The sequence below is a fragment of the Microtus ochrogaster genome, chromosome 4 (genome assembly GCF_000317375.1).
Source record: "Microtus ochrogaster isolate Prairie Vole_2 chromosome 4, MicOch1.0, whole genome shotgun sequence".
NCBI classification, from domain to species: domain Eukaryota; kingdom Metazoa; phylum Chordata; class Mammalia; order Rodentia; family Cricetidae; genus Microtus; species Microtus ochrogaster.
This window is the reverse complement of record NC_022011.1, coordinates 32,150,243-32,167,240: the sequence shown is the minus strand read 5'-3', so window position 1 is coordinate 32,167,240 and position 16,998 is coordinate 32,150,243. Positions and strand designations below refer to the sequence as shown.

The following is a 16,998-nucleotide window of genomic DNA, read 5'->3' as shown; positions in this document are numbered from 1 at the left end:
GCCAGGTGGACGGATGCACCCAGAGAGTGGGTCAGGTGGACAGATGCTCCCAGAGAGTGGGCCAGGTGGATGGATGCACCCAGAGAGTGGGCCAGCACTTCTTTTGCCCTGCCCTCACCTATGAAACCACCAAGGTAAAATATACCCAACAGAGCAATGGCCTTGTGGACAGGAAGCCAAGCCAAGTTTTGAAGGTGCCCTGGGCTCGGAAGCCAGTATTCAAGTCAGGATTTGAAAGCAATGAGACTGAAATTAGGGTGGGTATTCTAGAGGCTGGTTTATAGAAAGAGAAGGACCTGGAAACTTCTCCCACTCAACGGAACCCAGTTTGTGGTTCAGTTCTGCATAGTACAAAGATGACCTGCTTGTCTTCCCTGCTAAGTATATCTTCCTTGGGAGGTGGAGACAGCAGGGAGAGCCTCCAAACAGCTCTCTACACCTGTTCTCTACCACAGCACAGCATTCTATGCGGGGATTCGGCAGATTTCAGTCGGGGTTAATACTGACATGCAGGGGTCCCTGAACAGGAATCAAACACAGAGGAATAAAAATAAGAACATAAGAGGGCAGAGGGCCAGTGGAAATACCAACGAGAATGTGATGAGGGACTTAAAGGGGAGGAAGGGCACACAAAGTTGGCAGAAGGGAGGCTGCAGACACTCAAACCCTTCAAACTCTAAAGCAGGCTTAAATCACAAAAAGCAATGCCTATAAGTTCTTATAAATCACTAAAAAGCAAACACAGAGATATATCTTAAAATCTAACTGCAATACAAGACAAACTGGACCATAAAGAACAAGTCACAGTCAATTTCCACCAGGAACGGGGGAGACAGAGCGATGAAGGGAAAGGAAAGATGCGGATACAACTGCCTTCCAAAAATCCTGCACTTTAGCTGGGGGGTGTGGGTGGCATGGAACAGATGTCTTCAGACAAGCAGATCAATAGGATCCCCTGCCAGTGAACTGGTACCAACCGGAGCCACTGTGACAAGCTCATGGGATACAGATGGACAATGGTCCGGGCAGGAAGACAACAAGTTCTCATTCATCTTGGACTCTGCTAGTTTATCACAGTTCAAACTTTATCTAGCTGGCAAGACATGAACACTCACAGGAAGAAGGATAAGTGGAAAGGACACAGCAGGCAGGACTCGTAACGCAGTGAGATGCTGGCCTTAAGCTCAGCTCTCTAGAGCACACATCAGACACACAAGGGCTAAATGCTCCTGCCACGAGACAAGCTTGTCAGAGCAGATGCAAGTCCAGAAGTGAACAAGAGGCTACTCTACAGATCACATTGAAGGTTCGGGGATGTGCACAGGTAGCAACACCAATAACGCAGAGCCCTCCTATGGCAAAGGTGTTGGCCCACCGGGAAGAGTGGAGACTTACCAGCCCATCCCAGGCAAGAAGCTCAGGGCTCCAGGTAAAGTGCCTCCAGGGCTGGTCAACCTTACAGAGTGATGGCTGCTCAGCCATGAGCTGCTCCACTAGGCTGCAGACCTGGGTGTGTGGGCAGCTGGGGGATGTATGTACTGCTATCATGGAGTCCAGGATCCAGGGAGAAAGGAAGGACCAGAGAATAAGAAACCAATGTCATTACTGATTTAGCGTCACCTCACCTATTTCTGCCCACATAACAGATGGAGAAACTGAGCCCCATGTGGAGCCATGCATGTGGTGATAAGCTTTGTAATCTTGCTGACAATCTTGGGGGTGGTGACTCCCTCCAGGCCTTCAGAAAGGCTGGCACAGTCAAAGTGAAATCTGCTGCCAATGGCCAGGTACTTTCCCCAGTGCCCGTCACACCTCAAAGGGTCCAACGGGGAAGGGCTAACACTGATGGAGGAAGGTCATTGGTTAATTAAATAAAGAAGCTGCTTGCCCTGATAGGTTAAAACAGGAGGGAGGAGTAAACAGAGCAGAATGCTGGGAGGAAGAGGAAGTGAGGTCAGACTCCACAGCTCTGCTCTCGGGAGCAGATGCCTCAGAGAGACGCCATGCTCCCCTCTCCTGGGAAGATACACTCCCGGTAAGACCGGTGCTCACTAAGACCGGTGCTCACAGATTATTAGAGATGGGTTGATCGGGATATCAGAATTAGCCAGTAAGGGCTAGAGCTAAAGGGCCAAGCGGTGATTAAATGAACACAGTGTCCGTGTAATTATTTCGGGGCATAAGCTAGCCGGAGGCGGCCGGAGTGGCGGGAAGCAGCCCGCCGCTCCTATTACTACATAACACAGGAAAAGAGCAGTCTTGTCTGCAACACAGAGCGAACCAAAAGGAAGAATACACTGATGAATAGCAGGCCTTTCCCCATTGACCTGGAGAACTTGAACTGGTCGACGATAGCCAGTCCTCCTCCAGATTCTCGGGACCCTTCCCTCTGTGCCAGAGAAACCAGCTGCCAGCTGTCAAGAGTCACTGCTTCCTGATTTTAGTTATGTGTAGGTCGCGTGCCAGAGGCTCATGCCTAAAGTTAGGAGCGTAAGGATTGGGGCATCGCGCAAAGGCAGCTGCACCTAGCAGCAGGGCACTGAGAGGGCACCTGGAAGCTAGGGGCTCAGATTCTTGTGGGCATTAGGCTTACCCTTAGAGTTTGGTGTTTGTGGCATACCGCAAACATCTAAGTAACTTCATAATCTTGCTGGCTTCCCAGCAGGTGAGATTCAAGGTGGCACCCCAAGGGTCCCAGTTGCCTACCCTGGCCAAGATCTACTGGTGGGATTTGTCAGCCATCCATTACTGCCACAAATGACCCACAGCTGCAAGCCCCGGTTTAGAAGCTTCAGTCACTGGCTTATCACTGAGGGTCAGTGGGAAGGCCCCGTAGGAGAAGAGCAGAGTGGGCAAAGCTGCTCACCTTATGGCCGTCGGGAAGCAAGGCGGAAGAGGTGCTGCCGCCATATAGAGTCCCAAGGGCTTCACTTTCTTCAGCTAAGTCCCACTTAGTTTTTGTCCCTTCCCAACATCCGGACAAACTGTAAAGTTATCCACAATTTACAACTGGACAAAGTCAGAGTCCTCATGATCCAGCCACTTTCCCACGTCTCCACCCAGCTGCACTGGGGACCAGCCAAGCCTTTAACACACAACCTAACAAACCATTCCACAGAGGGAGTATGATGGGAAAGCCACCCGGCTTGCCCACCAAGGCCTAGTTCCAGTTGGCTGCCAGGTGAGTTCTGAGCTCAGGGCTTTGGGAACTTGACCTACCCACTTCACACCGGTGTACACTGGGTGAGAAAGACCAATGCACATGAGACCAAACACACAGGGCCTACAAGGCTGGCTGCCTAACAACATGAAGAGGGAACACACAGGTGGTTCCTCACCAGAGAGATGACACCCCTCCAACTAAAAATGTTAGCCCAGCAGCACACAAAAGGTGTTGCAATATCAAGCTTAGGTTGCTCTGGCCCCTCAGCTACACTAGGAACTGGACTTCCCTCACCCAGGTCTTACATCTCACAGTGGAAAATCATACGTCCTGTGAGCATCCTGCCAAGGCCTCCCTCTGTGCTGGCGGGCTCCTGAGACAGCCTTCTCTCGGCATTCACAGTGTTTACTCTCCAGAAGAACAAGGACAGTCAGGGCTGTGGCTAGCCCACAGTTCCAAACCTGGCCAACGCTGGTGACCCAGAGTCAGCAAGCACACCCAGCACGGCAAACACCCACCTAACCTGAAAAGTCCTGCTGGAAGCCAGTGACAACCTCAAGAGTGTGACATCACTGAGGGCTACACGTGTGCCTTCTGTTTATGGCAAGACCTTCTGAAGAGTGGCTGGTGAAGTCAGAGTTCTCAGAAGAGCAGTGCTGAGCAACCACACTGTGCAAACTGAGCAAAGATGAGGCACTCTAAGGGAAGCCTGACGGACAAACAGGTTTGGAACGTGGGCAACCCCTCATCAGATGCTGCCCTGGGGGACTTGGCAGAACCGCCCCTAATCTCAGGGCCATCCTTCAGTGGGAGATGCAAGCACATTTCAAAGTCCCAAGATTTGAAATTCAAGATAAAAAGAAACAGGAGCAACTGACTTAGCACAGACAGCTGGGGAATCTGCCTTCACCAAAAGGGGTCTAATGAAACAAGCACAAAGGGCGGTGCTTGGCCAGCAGGAAAAGAAGCCCAACAGTGTGCTTCCATGAAGGTTATTGTTTCCAACAGAGAAGACTCTGAAGTGAGCTACCTTGAGCTCCTGGCAGAGAGAAGTCTCCAAACTCCGGGCTCCGCCTGGAAGCTGCGTCCTGTCCTCACAGGAGCACTTCCAATTGGTCCCACAAGCTAAGAGACCTGCCTGGCTCATACCCACTGTTGAGGGCTACAAAGAAGGTTCATGGATCCACAGATAAGGTGCTCTCTGAGTCATTCAGGACATACTGGGCCACTGCCACCCATGGCTGCTCACGGAGGTGGCCTCCTCTGCTATTCTCCCAGGCATTTTGTCTCATATGGACCCCCCTATGATCAAGGGCTGGCAGATGGCCACCTTTCCACCATGTCCTCATCTGGCCAAGGGGAAGCTGTCCCTCTCAGTCTCCCCTCTCTCCTCCTCAACAGCCTTCCTCCCCCTCCATCCTCTTACTGGGATACCTGTCCCACTGGGTCAGGGCCCCATGCCTACAACTTTATTTCACCTTAACTGTATCTAATAAAGAACCTATCTCCAAATTCAGACACGATGGAGACTTGGGACGCTCATTCACCCACAAATACCCATGCTGCCGCTGGCTGCTGGCCAGAGGGAATGGAGACTTCTGGTGGGGTCCTGGGAGCCAAAAAGCACACGAAAGAACCACATCATGTCATTTTTCAGGGGACAGCAGTCACAGACGGAAGCACTGAAAGAACCCAGGGCCTCAGTCCAGGCCCATAAGGTTCTGGGCACCACATCCCAAATCTGTTTTCACCTGTCCCACTCCCAGCTCCACGGCCACAGGAGGCTGATTTCTGCTGTGATGGGGTCTTCAGCCCACACAGAAGGAGATTGTCGAGTTAGAGGCCAGACACTCACAGAAAGGGTTGTGCTGTAACTGCGCAGAAACTGCAGAGGACCAAAGAGAAAGCCTGGTGTTCTCCACTGATGCACGAGATGGATTCCTGGAGCCAACATTAGGAGAGCGGCCACAGTTCCCTTCCAGGAGACTGCCAGGCTTTCTGCAGATTTAACTCACCCCAATCGAACCAACGGGGAAGGGTCCCAGCAGCTGCTTTGACACAGGCCGGGCAGAAATCAACCGTCCTGGGAGGGGTCATCAAAGATCATTTTGGATAAATAGTCATTTCAAAAATATTGGACAATAACATGTCTGTAGAGCTTGAGGGAATTTGAGAACTCACAATGGAGGCAGCAGCCGAGAAACCCAGCGCCATGCCGACAAGCTCCAAACTGCACCACAGCGAGACCCTGGTGGGAGAACCAGCTCAGCAACAGCTGGTGACACAAAGCCCAATGGTCACACGGAGATTAAACTTCAGTCACTCCAAGTGGTCAGGTGACATTTTTACCTTAACTCTGCTGGGCTCTATTCCTGGAGCTAAACCCTGTATTAGTTACTTTTGTTACTCTGTGACCAGATATCTGACAACGTAAGGAAAAAGGGGTTTATTATGGGCTCAAAGAGCAGTGCAGTTTACCATGGCTTAACATGACATCTGCTGGTCACATGACACCTGCCGGTCACATGACACCTGCCAGGAAGCGAAGAGAGACAAATGCTGGTGCTCACCCTGCTTTCTCTCTGTAATCGATCTGGGACCCAGCTCATGGGATGATGCTGTACATCCAAGGTGAGACCCACCTCAGCTAACCTAATCTAGAAACTCCCTTGCAAATATGGCCAGGGCCTTGTCTCCTCGGTGAGCACAATCCTGTCATGTTGATAATCACTGACCCTTCCAGTCTTCTGTCAGCAGCTCCTAGTCCAGTGGGACATGAAGAAAGGCCATCTAGACATGACCTGCTGTTAGCTGGACAGAGGGAGCAGAGGTAGACTCTGGACGCTGTCCTCAGACACGCATGCTCCTCTGACTGTGTACAGGGCTCTGTGCTCCAGGCTTTCACAGCCTGAAACTCCACTCAGAGGTCCCAGGGGCCCCGGGACTGAGCCTGCTGCCCTCGTTCTACAAAGTGAAACAGGATGGCTACAACCAGAAGCACAACAAGAAGCTGAACAAAGCTGCCTTTAAAGAAAGAAATGCAGGCAATCACCTGGTGTGGATGGAGAAGGATGAGAGTTGACACCATGAATCGATTTCACTGTGGTTACCTGGGTCATATACTGAATAATCCATAGGCTTTTCCCTGGTCCCAAAGGATAATGAGGCTATGTTTATCCTGTAAAAACTGTTGAGTTCAGTGCTGAACACTACCCAAAGATGGCTGATAAGGAAAGAAATGAACCCCTAGCAGTCCCCAGTATCCAATCCTAAGACTGAAGCAGGAGGGGAAAATCCTCCTGTCAGGGCACAAAGCTGTTTGCCAGTCTTCTAGGCCGATGTGTTGCCTGCCCCTCGGCTTTGCCTTCTTCAGTCTCTGGACTGTGATGGAGAACTTAACAAAGAGACTGGCACCTGGATAGCAGCAGAGGGAAAAGCACCCCTGAATGTGTGTGGCACCACCTGAGCGGCTCCTCTTCCCAGGCACCCCAGATTCCTGTCCTGACACCTGTGCCTGGCATGCAGAAGCAGAGAAAAGGCTCCCAGGCATACGGTGTATCCCCTGGCAGTGCTTCTGACATGCAGAGAGATGGGACCCAGATCTGCACGCAGTCTGACCACGGGTATATGTGAGACCCCCTACATGTTCCACTCCGGAGAAACCAGGGGCTCTGGAAGCAACTTCATTCATAGAAAGACTCACCTACTCAGGACAAGAGCTGCCCTCAGGGTTCAGAGGTCACTTCTCAGTGACCCAAACCCAACCAGCCCAGTATGAGTTGCCAGAGTTAACAGTGCCCTGTCAAGGTTCTTACAGGAACCTTCGGGACATGGGGGAGGGGACCAGGCTGTGAACACCGCTTTCCTTATTATTGGTGCTGGACTGGTCTTCAGGGTCTGAGGATGCCGTGAGTTGAGCATGGCAGAGCAGCCCGCCCTCCACCCAAGTCCTGTAACATAGAAACGTGTGTCACGTCCCTTCTCCACTGGTGTCCAGAGAGAAGTGCTAGCGCTTGTCCTGCCTCCTGGTTCCTAACTCTGCGAGAAGTCCATCTCTTCTGATTTCCAGAACATTCCTCTACTAAAGCTGGCCCAGCAAGTGGAAGATCTTCCTTCCAAGATTGTAAACTGTGTTTATGAACACAACTTCAAGGTACTAAATGATCAGCAAAGACAAGGCCCACACAACTTTCTCCTGATCCCTCCGCTGGCCTATAGCCTGCTGCCTCTGCAAACCGCCATCCTTCCTGCTCTGACAATGCTACCTGGGTGAGGAGCTCCAGTGGCTCCAACAAGCCTGGAGGGACTTACTGGTCATGCCGGGTGTCAGGGATGCCTCTGTCCATACGCAGCTTGTCACTCTCAACTTGGTTGAACTTGTTGCGTGCATAGGGGTCCTGCCCAGAGCGAACCATTGTCCCACCAACATACGCCTCCTGGTTAAAGTCTGGCCACCGGACTTTCCCTGGAAAAAGCAGAGCAGAGGGTGCGTGAAAGAGGATACAAGACCAAAGTGCTGTCAGAGATGGCAACGAGTGTTAGATCAAGAAACGGTGGCCTTGGCTTGTTCACAGGATGACAATTTTAATAATAATAATAATAATAATAATAATAATAATAATAATAATAATAATAATAATAATAATAATAAAAAGTAGCTGAAAGCAGCCCCGAGAGCTGTCATATGGGAAGCTGAGAGTCTGCCATTTGCAAGACTAGAGGGGAGGACCTGGCACTCAGGCTCCACCTAAAGCTTCCCAACACAGCACTGGCAACTCTGACAGCACTTCTCTTTCTGGGAAAGGAATGTCCTGTTTGCCCACTTTCCCATGGGACTTCACCCATGTCCCCAAAGCATCCCAGGAAGGCAAAGGAGACAATGTGTACATACATTAATAAGGTACTCCACTGTTCGGCCAGGTACTACAAGAATAAACGTTTGGACTATTGGGGTCCAAAACCAAAGCCAGGGAGAAGGCACCGGGAGACGGAACTGAAGGGCCCAGAGGCAGCGGAGGCGGCAGTCAAGGCACTCTAGGCCTCTTCCAGACTGGGCCTCCAGGAGAAGGTCAAGACAGCAAGAGGAAAGGGGGGTGCCAGAGTCATTCCAACCAGGGTGCTGCCGGTTCTTTTGGTTGGCTGGTTTTTAAGACAGTATCTCATGCAGCCCAGGCTGTCCTCACACTCACTAGGCAGCTGAAGATGATCTTACCTCCTGATCTGCCTGCTATCATCCTCAGCTCTCTCACTAAAACCATTCCGTACTCACGTCTTTCCTCCCCACAAGGAGGGTCCCACGCTGCTAAATACCACTCGGCTAAGGGTTTCATTATTCATCCCTGCAACTCCTTGTGTATCCAGTACACCCAAACATGCTCTGAATCCCACTACTACAGCAGAATCACTGAACATCTGGAGAGGGACACACTCCCATAGTGTAGAAAATACCACACCCTAAGAAAAGGTATTTCCACAGCCTCTTGTGAAGCCTCCTTGGGGTCCTCTCTGCAGCTGTCAGGATGCCTGGCCTTCTGGAGAAGTGAGGCGTGTGACCGTCAGAGACACCCCACGACAGACAGGACGCAGTTGTCCCTCATGCACATCCTTTTCCTGGGGAGAAGGTCGTTAGAATCGCCGGTGCACTGTACCCCCACACATACGTTTATTAGTTTTGCTTCAACTCCTTCCCGTTGGCATCTTCCCTGCAGTCCAGACTCCTATTGTGGTCACGGAGAGCGTTTTATGTGGTACATCAAGCCATGCAATTGCAGGGCATCTCACAGCCTTGCCTTGGTGTCTGAGGCACGAGTCACATGCTGGCATCATGCGAGATCCATGGGCATAGCTGAGCACGGCAGGCTCATGCCTAGCCCCACTGAAGTGTTCATGTTCTGAGGGTGGGGGAGACAGACTAGGGAGCCATATCTAGCCCTGGGGACCAGAAAGCCCCACAAAAGTCTATCTGAGCTGAGGCCAGGAGCCCCTGTGACACCTCAATGTATAAACTACTCTGTAGTAGCTCTTCCCTCTGACCGTGACCATCTCCAGCTGGACACACAGGTCCCACCTTGTACGACAGGGACTCTCCCTAGGGCACAATACCACAGGGCTAGAGTGTGCTTTCCTTTCGGAAAGTGTGGTAGGATGTGAGAATGCCATGGGGGCTGCAGACGTTTCCAACTGTGACACTCACCGTGTCCCGAATCAGAAGTGGCGAGGCATTCATACAAACGGCTAGAACCTGACAATGTAACCCTGGCCTCGCTAGAGCTGACAGTGTAACCCTGGCCTCGCTAGAGGGAAGGCGCGGTGCAGTCAGTGCTTTCATGCGGGTGGGACATAAAATTGACTTCATCATCTAATAATGGTTCAAAACCCACAATCTGAAAAACACTGGGCTCCAGAGCATCATAGAAATTGGTCGGTATCATGCAGAATTGTTAGGTTGGAGACTCTTGGGGCAGAGACAGTGGAAAGCAGAGGAAGAAAGCTCAGGGGAATAGGCTTCAGTCTGGCCCATCCCCAAGCCTCCACTCCATCCTGGCCCATGCCCTCTCCTGAGTCCAGCCCAGCCCACACAGACAGGCAGGCAGCCAAGAGCAGAGAGCTGAGCGCTAGGCAGCTCAAGCCACAGGAAGAAACAATGAACTGAATCCTGATATTCACAGAACACCTGTACTCACAACAGATTAAAATTTCAGCTTGGGAAATTACAAGTTACAGAAAACAAAACAAAACAAAACCCCATCAACTTTGTGATAGGCTAAGAAAGAGGCTTACGGCAAAGGCTCCAGTCATCAGTGAGAGCCCTGCTCCCACACCCCCCCACCTGGAGCTGATGGAAAAGCGTGAGACTACACTTCACAGGAGGCAGCAGGAGCTAGTGTCACCACTAAAGATGACAAGAAGATAAAGTGCACATCCAGAGAGTGTGAGAACCACAGAGGAGGTCACCAAGCCAGCTGTGGAGCAGGGGCTCACCAGGCAGCGCGAAGAAAACACTCCCCAGCCTTCGAGGAGCTGCGTGCTCTAGAGCTGTGTGCTCTAGTGCATGCTGAGACCAGCCACAAGAACGAGGTGCACAGTGACCTACAAGCAGGGTGAGCTGTCTGAGACCACACTGACTGGGCTGGAACAGGAAGGGCTGGCATGTCTTTCCCCACACCCCAGGTAGCCCTAGGCTCCCTGCCTCTCTAGAAATGGTATTTAACCAGTCGAAGGTCACCTTCAAGACCATGTCCTTCTGGAGAGCACTGGCCTATGTGGGTTCCCATTGACTCTGTAGTGCTCCAGTCCTCCATTCCCCATAAGACAGAATCCAGAACTCCATGGTCAGCCTCAGTCACCTGCTGGCTCTTACTCTCAGCATCCTCAGTACCCAACATGTCACAAACCCCTGCGTCTACTGCTTCACCCTGGGGTCTCATCCTGGACGAAGTTGCCTTAAGCTGAGTATCAAACTTGACAAATCCTAGGCCTGGCCTGGAAGAGCACAGCTTCACACTGGCTCTCACTCCTGCTGCAGCACGCCAGGGAAGACCTCCAACTGGCAGCCAGAAAACAGCAAGTCTATAACCAACCTCAGGTTCTATCTTCAGGATGAAAACAACCGCTACCTATACAGCCCTTTCTAATGTCATTCCCCAGGGACCAGAGATGGAGAAGGGGTAGTCTTCCTCTCCTGCCCACTCACTGCTGGTCAGTCTCTGATGACCAATAGTGGCAAGCTGGAGGAAGAGCTAGGATAACAGCAAGAGGAGGCATGAGTGCTCCTTGCCCATCATTCCCAACCCACGGCCTGCATCATGAAAACAACAGCTCAGAGTCAGGAGAGGATGAGTCAGTGGACGTGGATCACCATGCCCTTGGGAGACGAGGACGGAGGGAGTGGGTGTGGGCACCGAGAGGGGACCCTAGGGATGGTGCTGTGAAGATGCTATCCTCCACTTTTGTCTCTGGGCCATTCTATCCCCTGCACTGTCCTGTCCTAGCCACCGCCTTCCCTTGACTCCTGGCTGTACCACCCTCCGGCCACCATCTCTTCCTCCACTCTTTTCCCACAGATGACGTTCCCAGACTTCTACTGACATTCCGGCTGCACTAGGTCGGCCTGTGTTTTGGACTGCAGCGGTGTTTTGGGCTACAGTTTTAGACATGGCTGGGCTCCAGAGAGGCTTCTCCATCCCAGAGCCTCCTGGCAGGCTCATGAGTCACTCCTCATGGCTGCAATCCTTGGGTTCCCAGTTCAGTTCAAGAAACTTCCCACATCACCTGCACTTGGGCAGGAGCACTCACAGGTTGGCTGCACATGGGGCAGAAGCCCTGGGAAGCTATCTACCCAGCTCAGGGCTTGGGTGGCCAGGACAGAGAACTCCTTGGCACCAGAGAGCTGATGTTAGGTTTCTAACTCATCTATAAATGAACTTGAAAAGACCACAGAGCTTCTCAATCAAAATGTGCCAGCCTTCACATGACTCATATCAATACATTTTACTTAAAATAATGTAGATTTCTTTCTTGAAATTTTTGTTTTTACTAAACCCCATACCTGAAAGAATAGTTGCATCAATCTATAATACGTTTTCACAACTGAAAGACCCCCCCCCCCCGCCCAGCTTGTTAAACAACTTAGCACCGGTAACACCATTTTGCAAGGCTTGTACTGAATATTCAGGGTTTTAACAAAGGGCAGTTTAGAAGCTGCCAAAACGAGATAGAGACACCTGTGGCTGGGCCGGGGGAGAAACGGTAAATACCAAGAGAGAAACTCCCTGTCTGCCCTAGACAAGAGCCAAGGCAGCCCATATCTGAATTCTCGGGAACCAGGGACCTTGTCCTGACTTGAACTCAGCCATATTCAAACTGACCAACGAGTACCCTGTAACTATGCATCTCGCTCCTGTAACCATGCTTCTGCTCCCTTTACCCTATAAAAACCCGCTACCCCAACCTGACGGCGCGCCAGTCCTCCGAGAGACTTGGACGCCCCAGGTACCTGTGTATCTGAATAAACCTCTTGTTGTTTGCATCCGCTGGCCTCGCTGTTCCTTGGGAAGGGTCTCCCCAGACTGAAAGACACTCTCTGAGGGTCTTTCACAACAACATGGCCTGGTGCATGTTTGAAACAGGCACCGAGAGATACATGCTCTTTTTTTTTTTTTTTTTTGGAGCCTGTCCTGGAACTAGCTCTGTAGACCATGCTGGTCTCGAACTCACAGAGATCCGCCTGCCTCTGCCTCCCGAGTGCTGGGATTAAAGGCGTGCGCCACCATCGCCCAGAGAGACACATGCTCTTAAGAGGCTCTGGGAGCAAGGACAGGGTACCTGACACATGCTCCTGAGGATGGGCGCACCATCTGTCACCACAGGTGTCTCAGGGGCTCTGAGTTCTGCACAGATGTGAGCCCCCCAGGATGTGGACTCTCCAGCAGAGGCTACTCAAGCACACTGGATAGAACGCTTGACCAGAGTAGAAGCACCTTCTCCTGGAACAGCACAGGAGGGGGCCTGCAATAACCCACAGACAGACACCTGTGCCCACGAAGATCCTAAACTCCAAGGTTGATCTCAAACTGAACTTATTACTCCTGCTTGAAAGAAAAACCTCATGATGTCCCTGCTCTAAGTGCTGAGCACAGAAGAGAAGGCCAGGAGGACAAGGCCAGGACTGCAGCAAACAAGCTGCTTCCACAAGGAAGAATGTGAGTGCTATTATTGCTCCGTAGCTGTTATGGAGGAATCTCACTGCACTATGAGAAACTTCTCTTGAACTAAAGCATCCTAAAACAACTCATTATTAGGGATGAAAAAGCAGAAAATTCAAAGCAATGAAAAGTAATTTATCAATAAATCTATGAAATTGCCAGATGTTAGAGGAGAGACACAGAATTTCTTTAGAATTATCGATGCTATCAAACGAACAGTTTCAAACAGCAATGAGCAGCAGCAGCAGCTCTACATTCATGAGGTTTATGCCCAGCTCCAAATCCTCATGGATGAATCTTCCGAGAGCTCTTCTCTGAAGTGCACAGGGTATTTTGTTTGTTTGTTTGGGGGATAAAGTCTCACTGTGTAGCAAAGCTTAGCCTGCAGTCTTTTTTTCCTCCTAAGCCCACTGCAGAAGCAATCACAGTTACTGCAGGATCCACACCCAGTGCTGCCTCCACCCACTTCAGGCATCACACCCAGGGCAATGCTAATCCGTCAGTATCTTTGAAAGCCCTGCTCCCAGAGGAGAACCCCTTGGGAGTGGGGCAGAGGGCAGAGGACGCCTTACTGTGGACATCCTATTTTTGCAGGAATGTGGGCTGTGGCAGTCTCTGGTGTGCAAGTAAGTGGTTCTGAGAGCTTGGTTTCTCCTCAGTTCTGTGATGGGCACCTAGCAGTTATGGGCAGTAGGCAGAATGACTGGCCTAACACCAAAGCTGGAGGACAACAGAAGAAACTAAAACTATAAAATATAATTTTTTCATGAACATATACAAAAAAACTCAATGAAATATTAGCAAATAAAACCCAGGAATATACAAAAAGATTCTATTTCACAGATGGGAATTATAATAGTTATTTATGGTTGTACGGACAAATAAAAATCAAAGAAGCACATATTTGACTATATCAAACAATGCAGACAGGGTCCCTGACAAAACTCAACACTTCGTGACAGAAACTCTCAGCAAACTAAGTCTACAAAGAATATCTGAAACAAATCCATAGCCCAAATACGAGACACTCAACAGTCTCACTGATGAGAAACAAGGAAAAGGACCATCCCCTTTCATGCTGTGCCAGAAGTCCTGGTTAACATAGTAAGACAGGAAAGGAGACTAAAAGTTCCAGGGACTGGAAAGAAATAAACTGTTGTCAACACCATGCTTACCTATGCATAAAGAATGAAAGAACAACAAAAACAGAATGTCTGGAAGCAATTTCAGCAAGACAGTAAGACATGACACTAATGAATAGAGAAAGTTGCACTGCTGCATATCGGCATTGAAAAAGTGGAATCTGAAGTGAGAAGCACAATATCATCTACATCGGCTTTCCCCAAAATGAATCTCACACTTACATCTAACCAACTATGTAAAAGAACTACATAGAAGAAAACTACAACGCTTTGAAGAAAGATACCAGAAAAAAATAAGCGGCCATATATTTTATGTCTGGGGATAGGGGACACAATGTTGTCAAATGTCAGTTCTCTCAGCTTGATCCACAGATTCAATGTGATACCCAATCAAAATCTCAGCAAGCTATTTTGTGGCTATTAGCAAACAGACTATTTCAAGAGAGAGAAGACCCTGAAGGGCCACTGCTATCCTGAAAGACAAAGATGAAGACAGAGGACTGATCTCATCCAAATTTAAAACCTTTATAAAGTTGTAGTAATTATGGTTTTGGTAAAAATCACAAATACATCAACTGATCTGAATAAAAAGACAGAAATACACAGAATTGGTTGACTTTTGACAAGGGAAAAAGCAGAAAAAATAAACTTCTTTCTACTTTTTCTTTCTTTTTGGATGCTGGAGACAAACGTCTTCATTAAGGATGCTATCCGGGTGCTGGAGACAAACGTCTTCATTAAGGATGCTACCCGGATGCTGGAGACAAAAGTCTTCATTAAGGATGCTACCCGGATGCTGGAGACAAACGTCTTCATTAAGGATGCTACTCAGATGCTGGAGACAAGCATCTTCATTAAGGATGCTACCCGGATGCTGGAGACAAGCATCTTCATTAAGGATGCTACCAAAATTTTGGCAAACATTTCAAAACAGGTTTGTAAACATAGTGCCTCCCTTTTTAGCCACAGCACTTTGAAGAGACGATAGAAGACAACACAACTTGAGCCAACATTAGCCAGAAATCCTTATATTTGATCACATAACTTCTGTTCCCACATGGTAAGACAAGTGAAAGTTTAAGTCGGTGTTAAGAGATAAACTCCCTGTAAGGGAAGTTTGTGCTGTTTGCTGGATCACTATGCTATGATGAAATACATCCACTTGTTTTTATATTTCCGGTATCCAGGATTTAAAAAAGTCTAACTATATATTTAATGTGGTAAATAGCTTCTTTGCAAATCTCTCTTCAAAAAACATTTGATGACAGTATAAAAACAGATTACCTACACATTTAGTTTCTCATTTTTCCACAAAATTATTGAGCTGCTTCATTTTTATAAATATCAGATTTGCCCAGCATTAATCAATCTGACACATTGTAGAAAAGGAAATGCCTGTCTTCCACAGCAGGAGAAGCAGCCGACAAACAAACAAACACCGACAGCCTACTATAACGCATCTGTTGTTGAACCTGAGCGTCCCACCTACTGAGGAAGGAGCTCACATCACATCAGCTCTGCAGACATACAAGCTGAACACACACGTTCTGACATTCTGACGCTGGGAGGCCACAGCATACTTCCCATGGCTGGGAGCTGGCGGCAATGTGGCTACTTCTTAGCCACACAAAATCACTTTAAGGCAGCCATTGCAATGCAGCTTTAACGCACAGGGCAGATCTAACTCCAGAGCCAGTCAGCTCCGACGCATGTATGTGCATAGAAAACCACACAACTTTCTATTTTTTAACCCTCCAGAACAATGTTTTGATCTTTTTTTATTTTGTGTAAATGTTTAAATATTCTACCATTTAAGGCAAAGAGTTTGCACTAAAAAAGGTTAGAAAATAGGCTTCTGTTTATCCAAATGCACTCACCTTGCACATTAATTGCTTTGCTTTGTTCTAAACACACGCAGTTCCTGCGTGTAGGCATCGCATCCCTGATATCTAAAAAACATCATCTCAAATAACAATACCAGCCAGCTTTCAAGGGAAAACCGATTTTACACAGACACTGGATGCCCAATATCTAAAATACTGCTTCAATTAACAAACAAGTCTGGGCGGAGAGGAGAGGCCAGGGAAAAAAGCAACTTCAAAATTCAGAGAAGCAAAGTAAAATGAAGGGAAAAAAGTAACTCAAGTTTACTAATACTGAAACTTCCAACAAGCAAAGTTCCATCTTTTAGAATCGAGAGCAATGGTTCTCAACCTGTGAGTCATGACCCTTTTGGGGGTTGAATGATTCTTCCACAGGAGTCACGTATATTTACATTACAATTCATAACAGTAGTAAAATTAGCTATGAAGTAACAACAAAAAAATTCACGGCTGGGGTCAGCACAACATGAAGAATTGTATGAACAGCCGCAGCACTAGGAGGGCTGAGAACACTGCTCTAGAGCAGCCCCTGGAGGACTGTAGATACATCACACCTTCCAGTCCAAGCAGAGTTCCAGTGCCATGACTCTGCTTGCTATTGGTCAAATTTACCTATTAGTCTTTGGATGTAAGCTGGCTTGTTATGAAGACACTGCATCTATAGTTTTCTTCATGGAAGTGAAGGCAATGCAACCTTCCTTAATATCTTTACTGGGATTTGCCAAGCTACTCAGCTTGGCAGTTTCTTCTCTTTGGAGGTTTTTATCCTTTTCCATGCTCTCAATACCATATCATGTCATGTCTCTCCCTCCCTCCCCCTTTTTGAGACAGGGTTTCTCTGTGTACTGCTGGCTGTACTGGAATTCACTCTGTAGATCAGGCTGGCCTCAAACTCAGAGATCAGCCTGCCTTTGCCTCCTGAGTGCTGGGATTAAAGATGTGCACCACAGCCCAGTGAAAAAGTAATCTTCCACAACTGGACAATCACAAACAAACCAACACAGGAGTCTAGGCAGGCACCTCCATCCGTAAACAAACCAACACAGGAGTCTAGACAGGCACCTCTGTCTGTAAACAAACCAACACAGGAGTCTAGACAGGCACCT

The 16,998-nt window shown here is 48.9% G+C and overlaps 1 protein-coding gene across 1 annotated transcript in view; it reads right to left on the bottom strand.

Annotated features, from left to right (window-relative positions):
* The window catches only part of Galnt2 (polypeptide N-acetylgalactosaminyltransferase 2), a 134,091-nt gene that overhangs the window by 46,966 nt on the left and 70,127 nt on the right, over positions 1–16,998 (bottom strand). Inside the window, exon 3 of the mRNA XM_005345870.2 lies at positions 7,475–7,628. Within this exon, the coding sequence (XP_005345927.1) occupies positions 7,475–7,628 (154 nt within the window). The remainder of the gene's footprint in view (positions 1–7,474; positions 7,629–16,998) is intronic.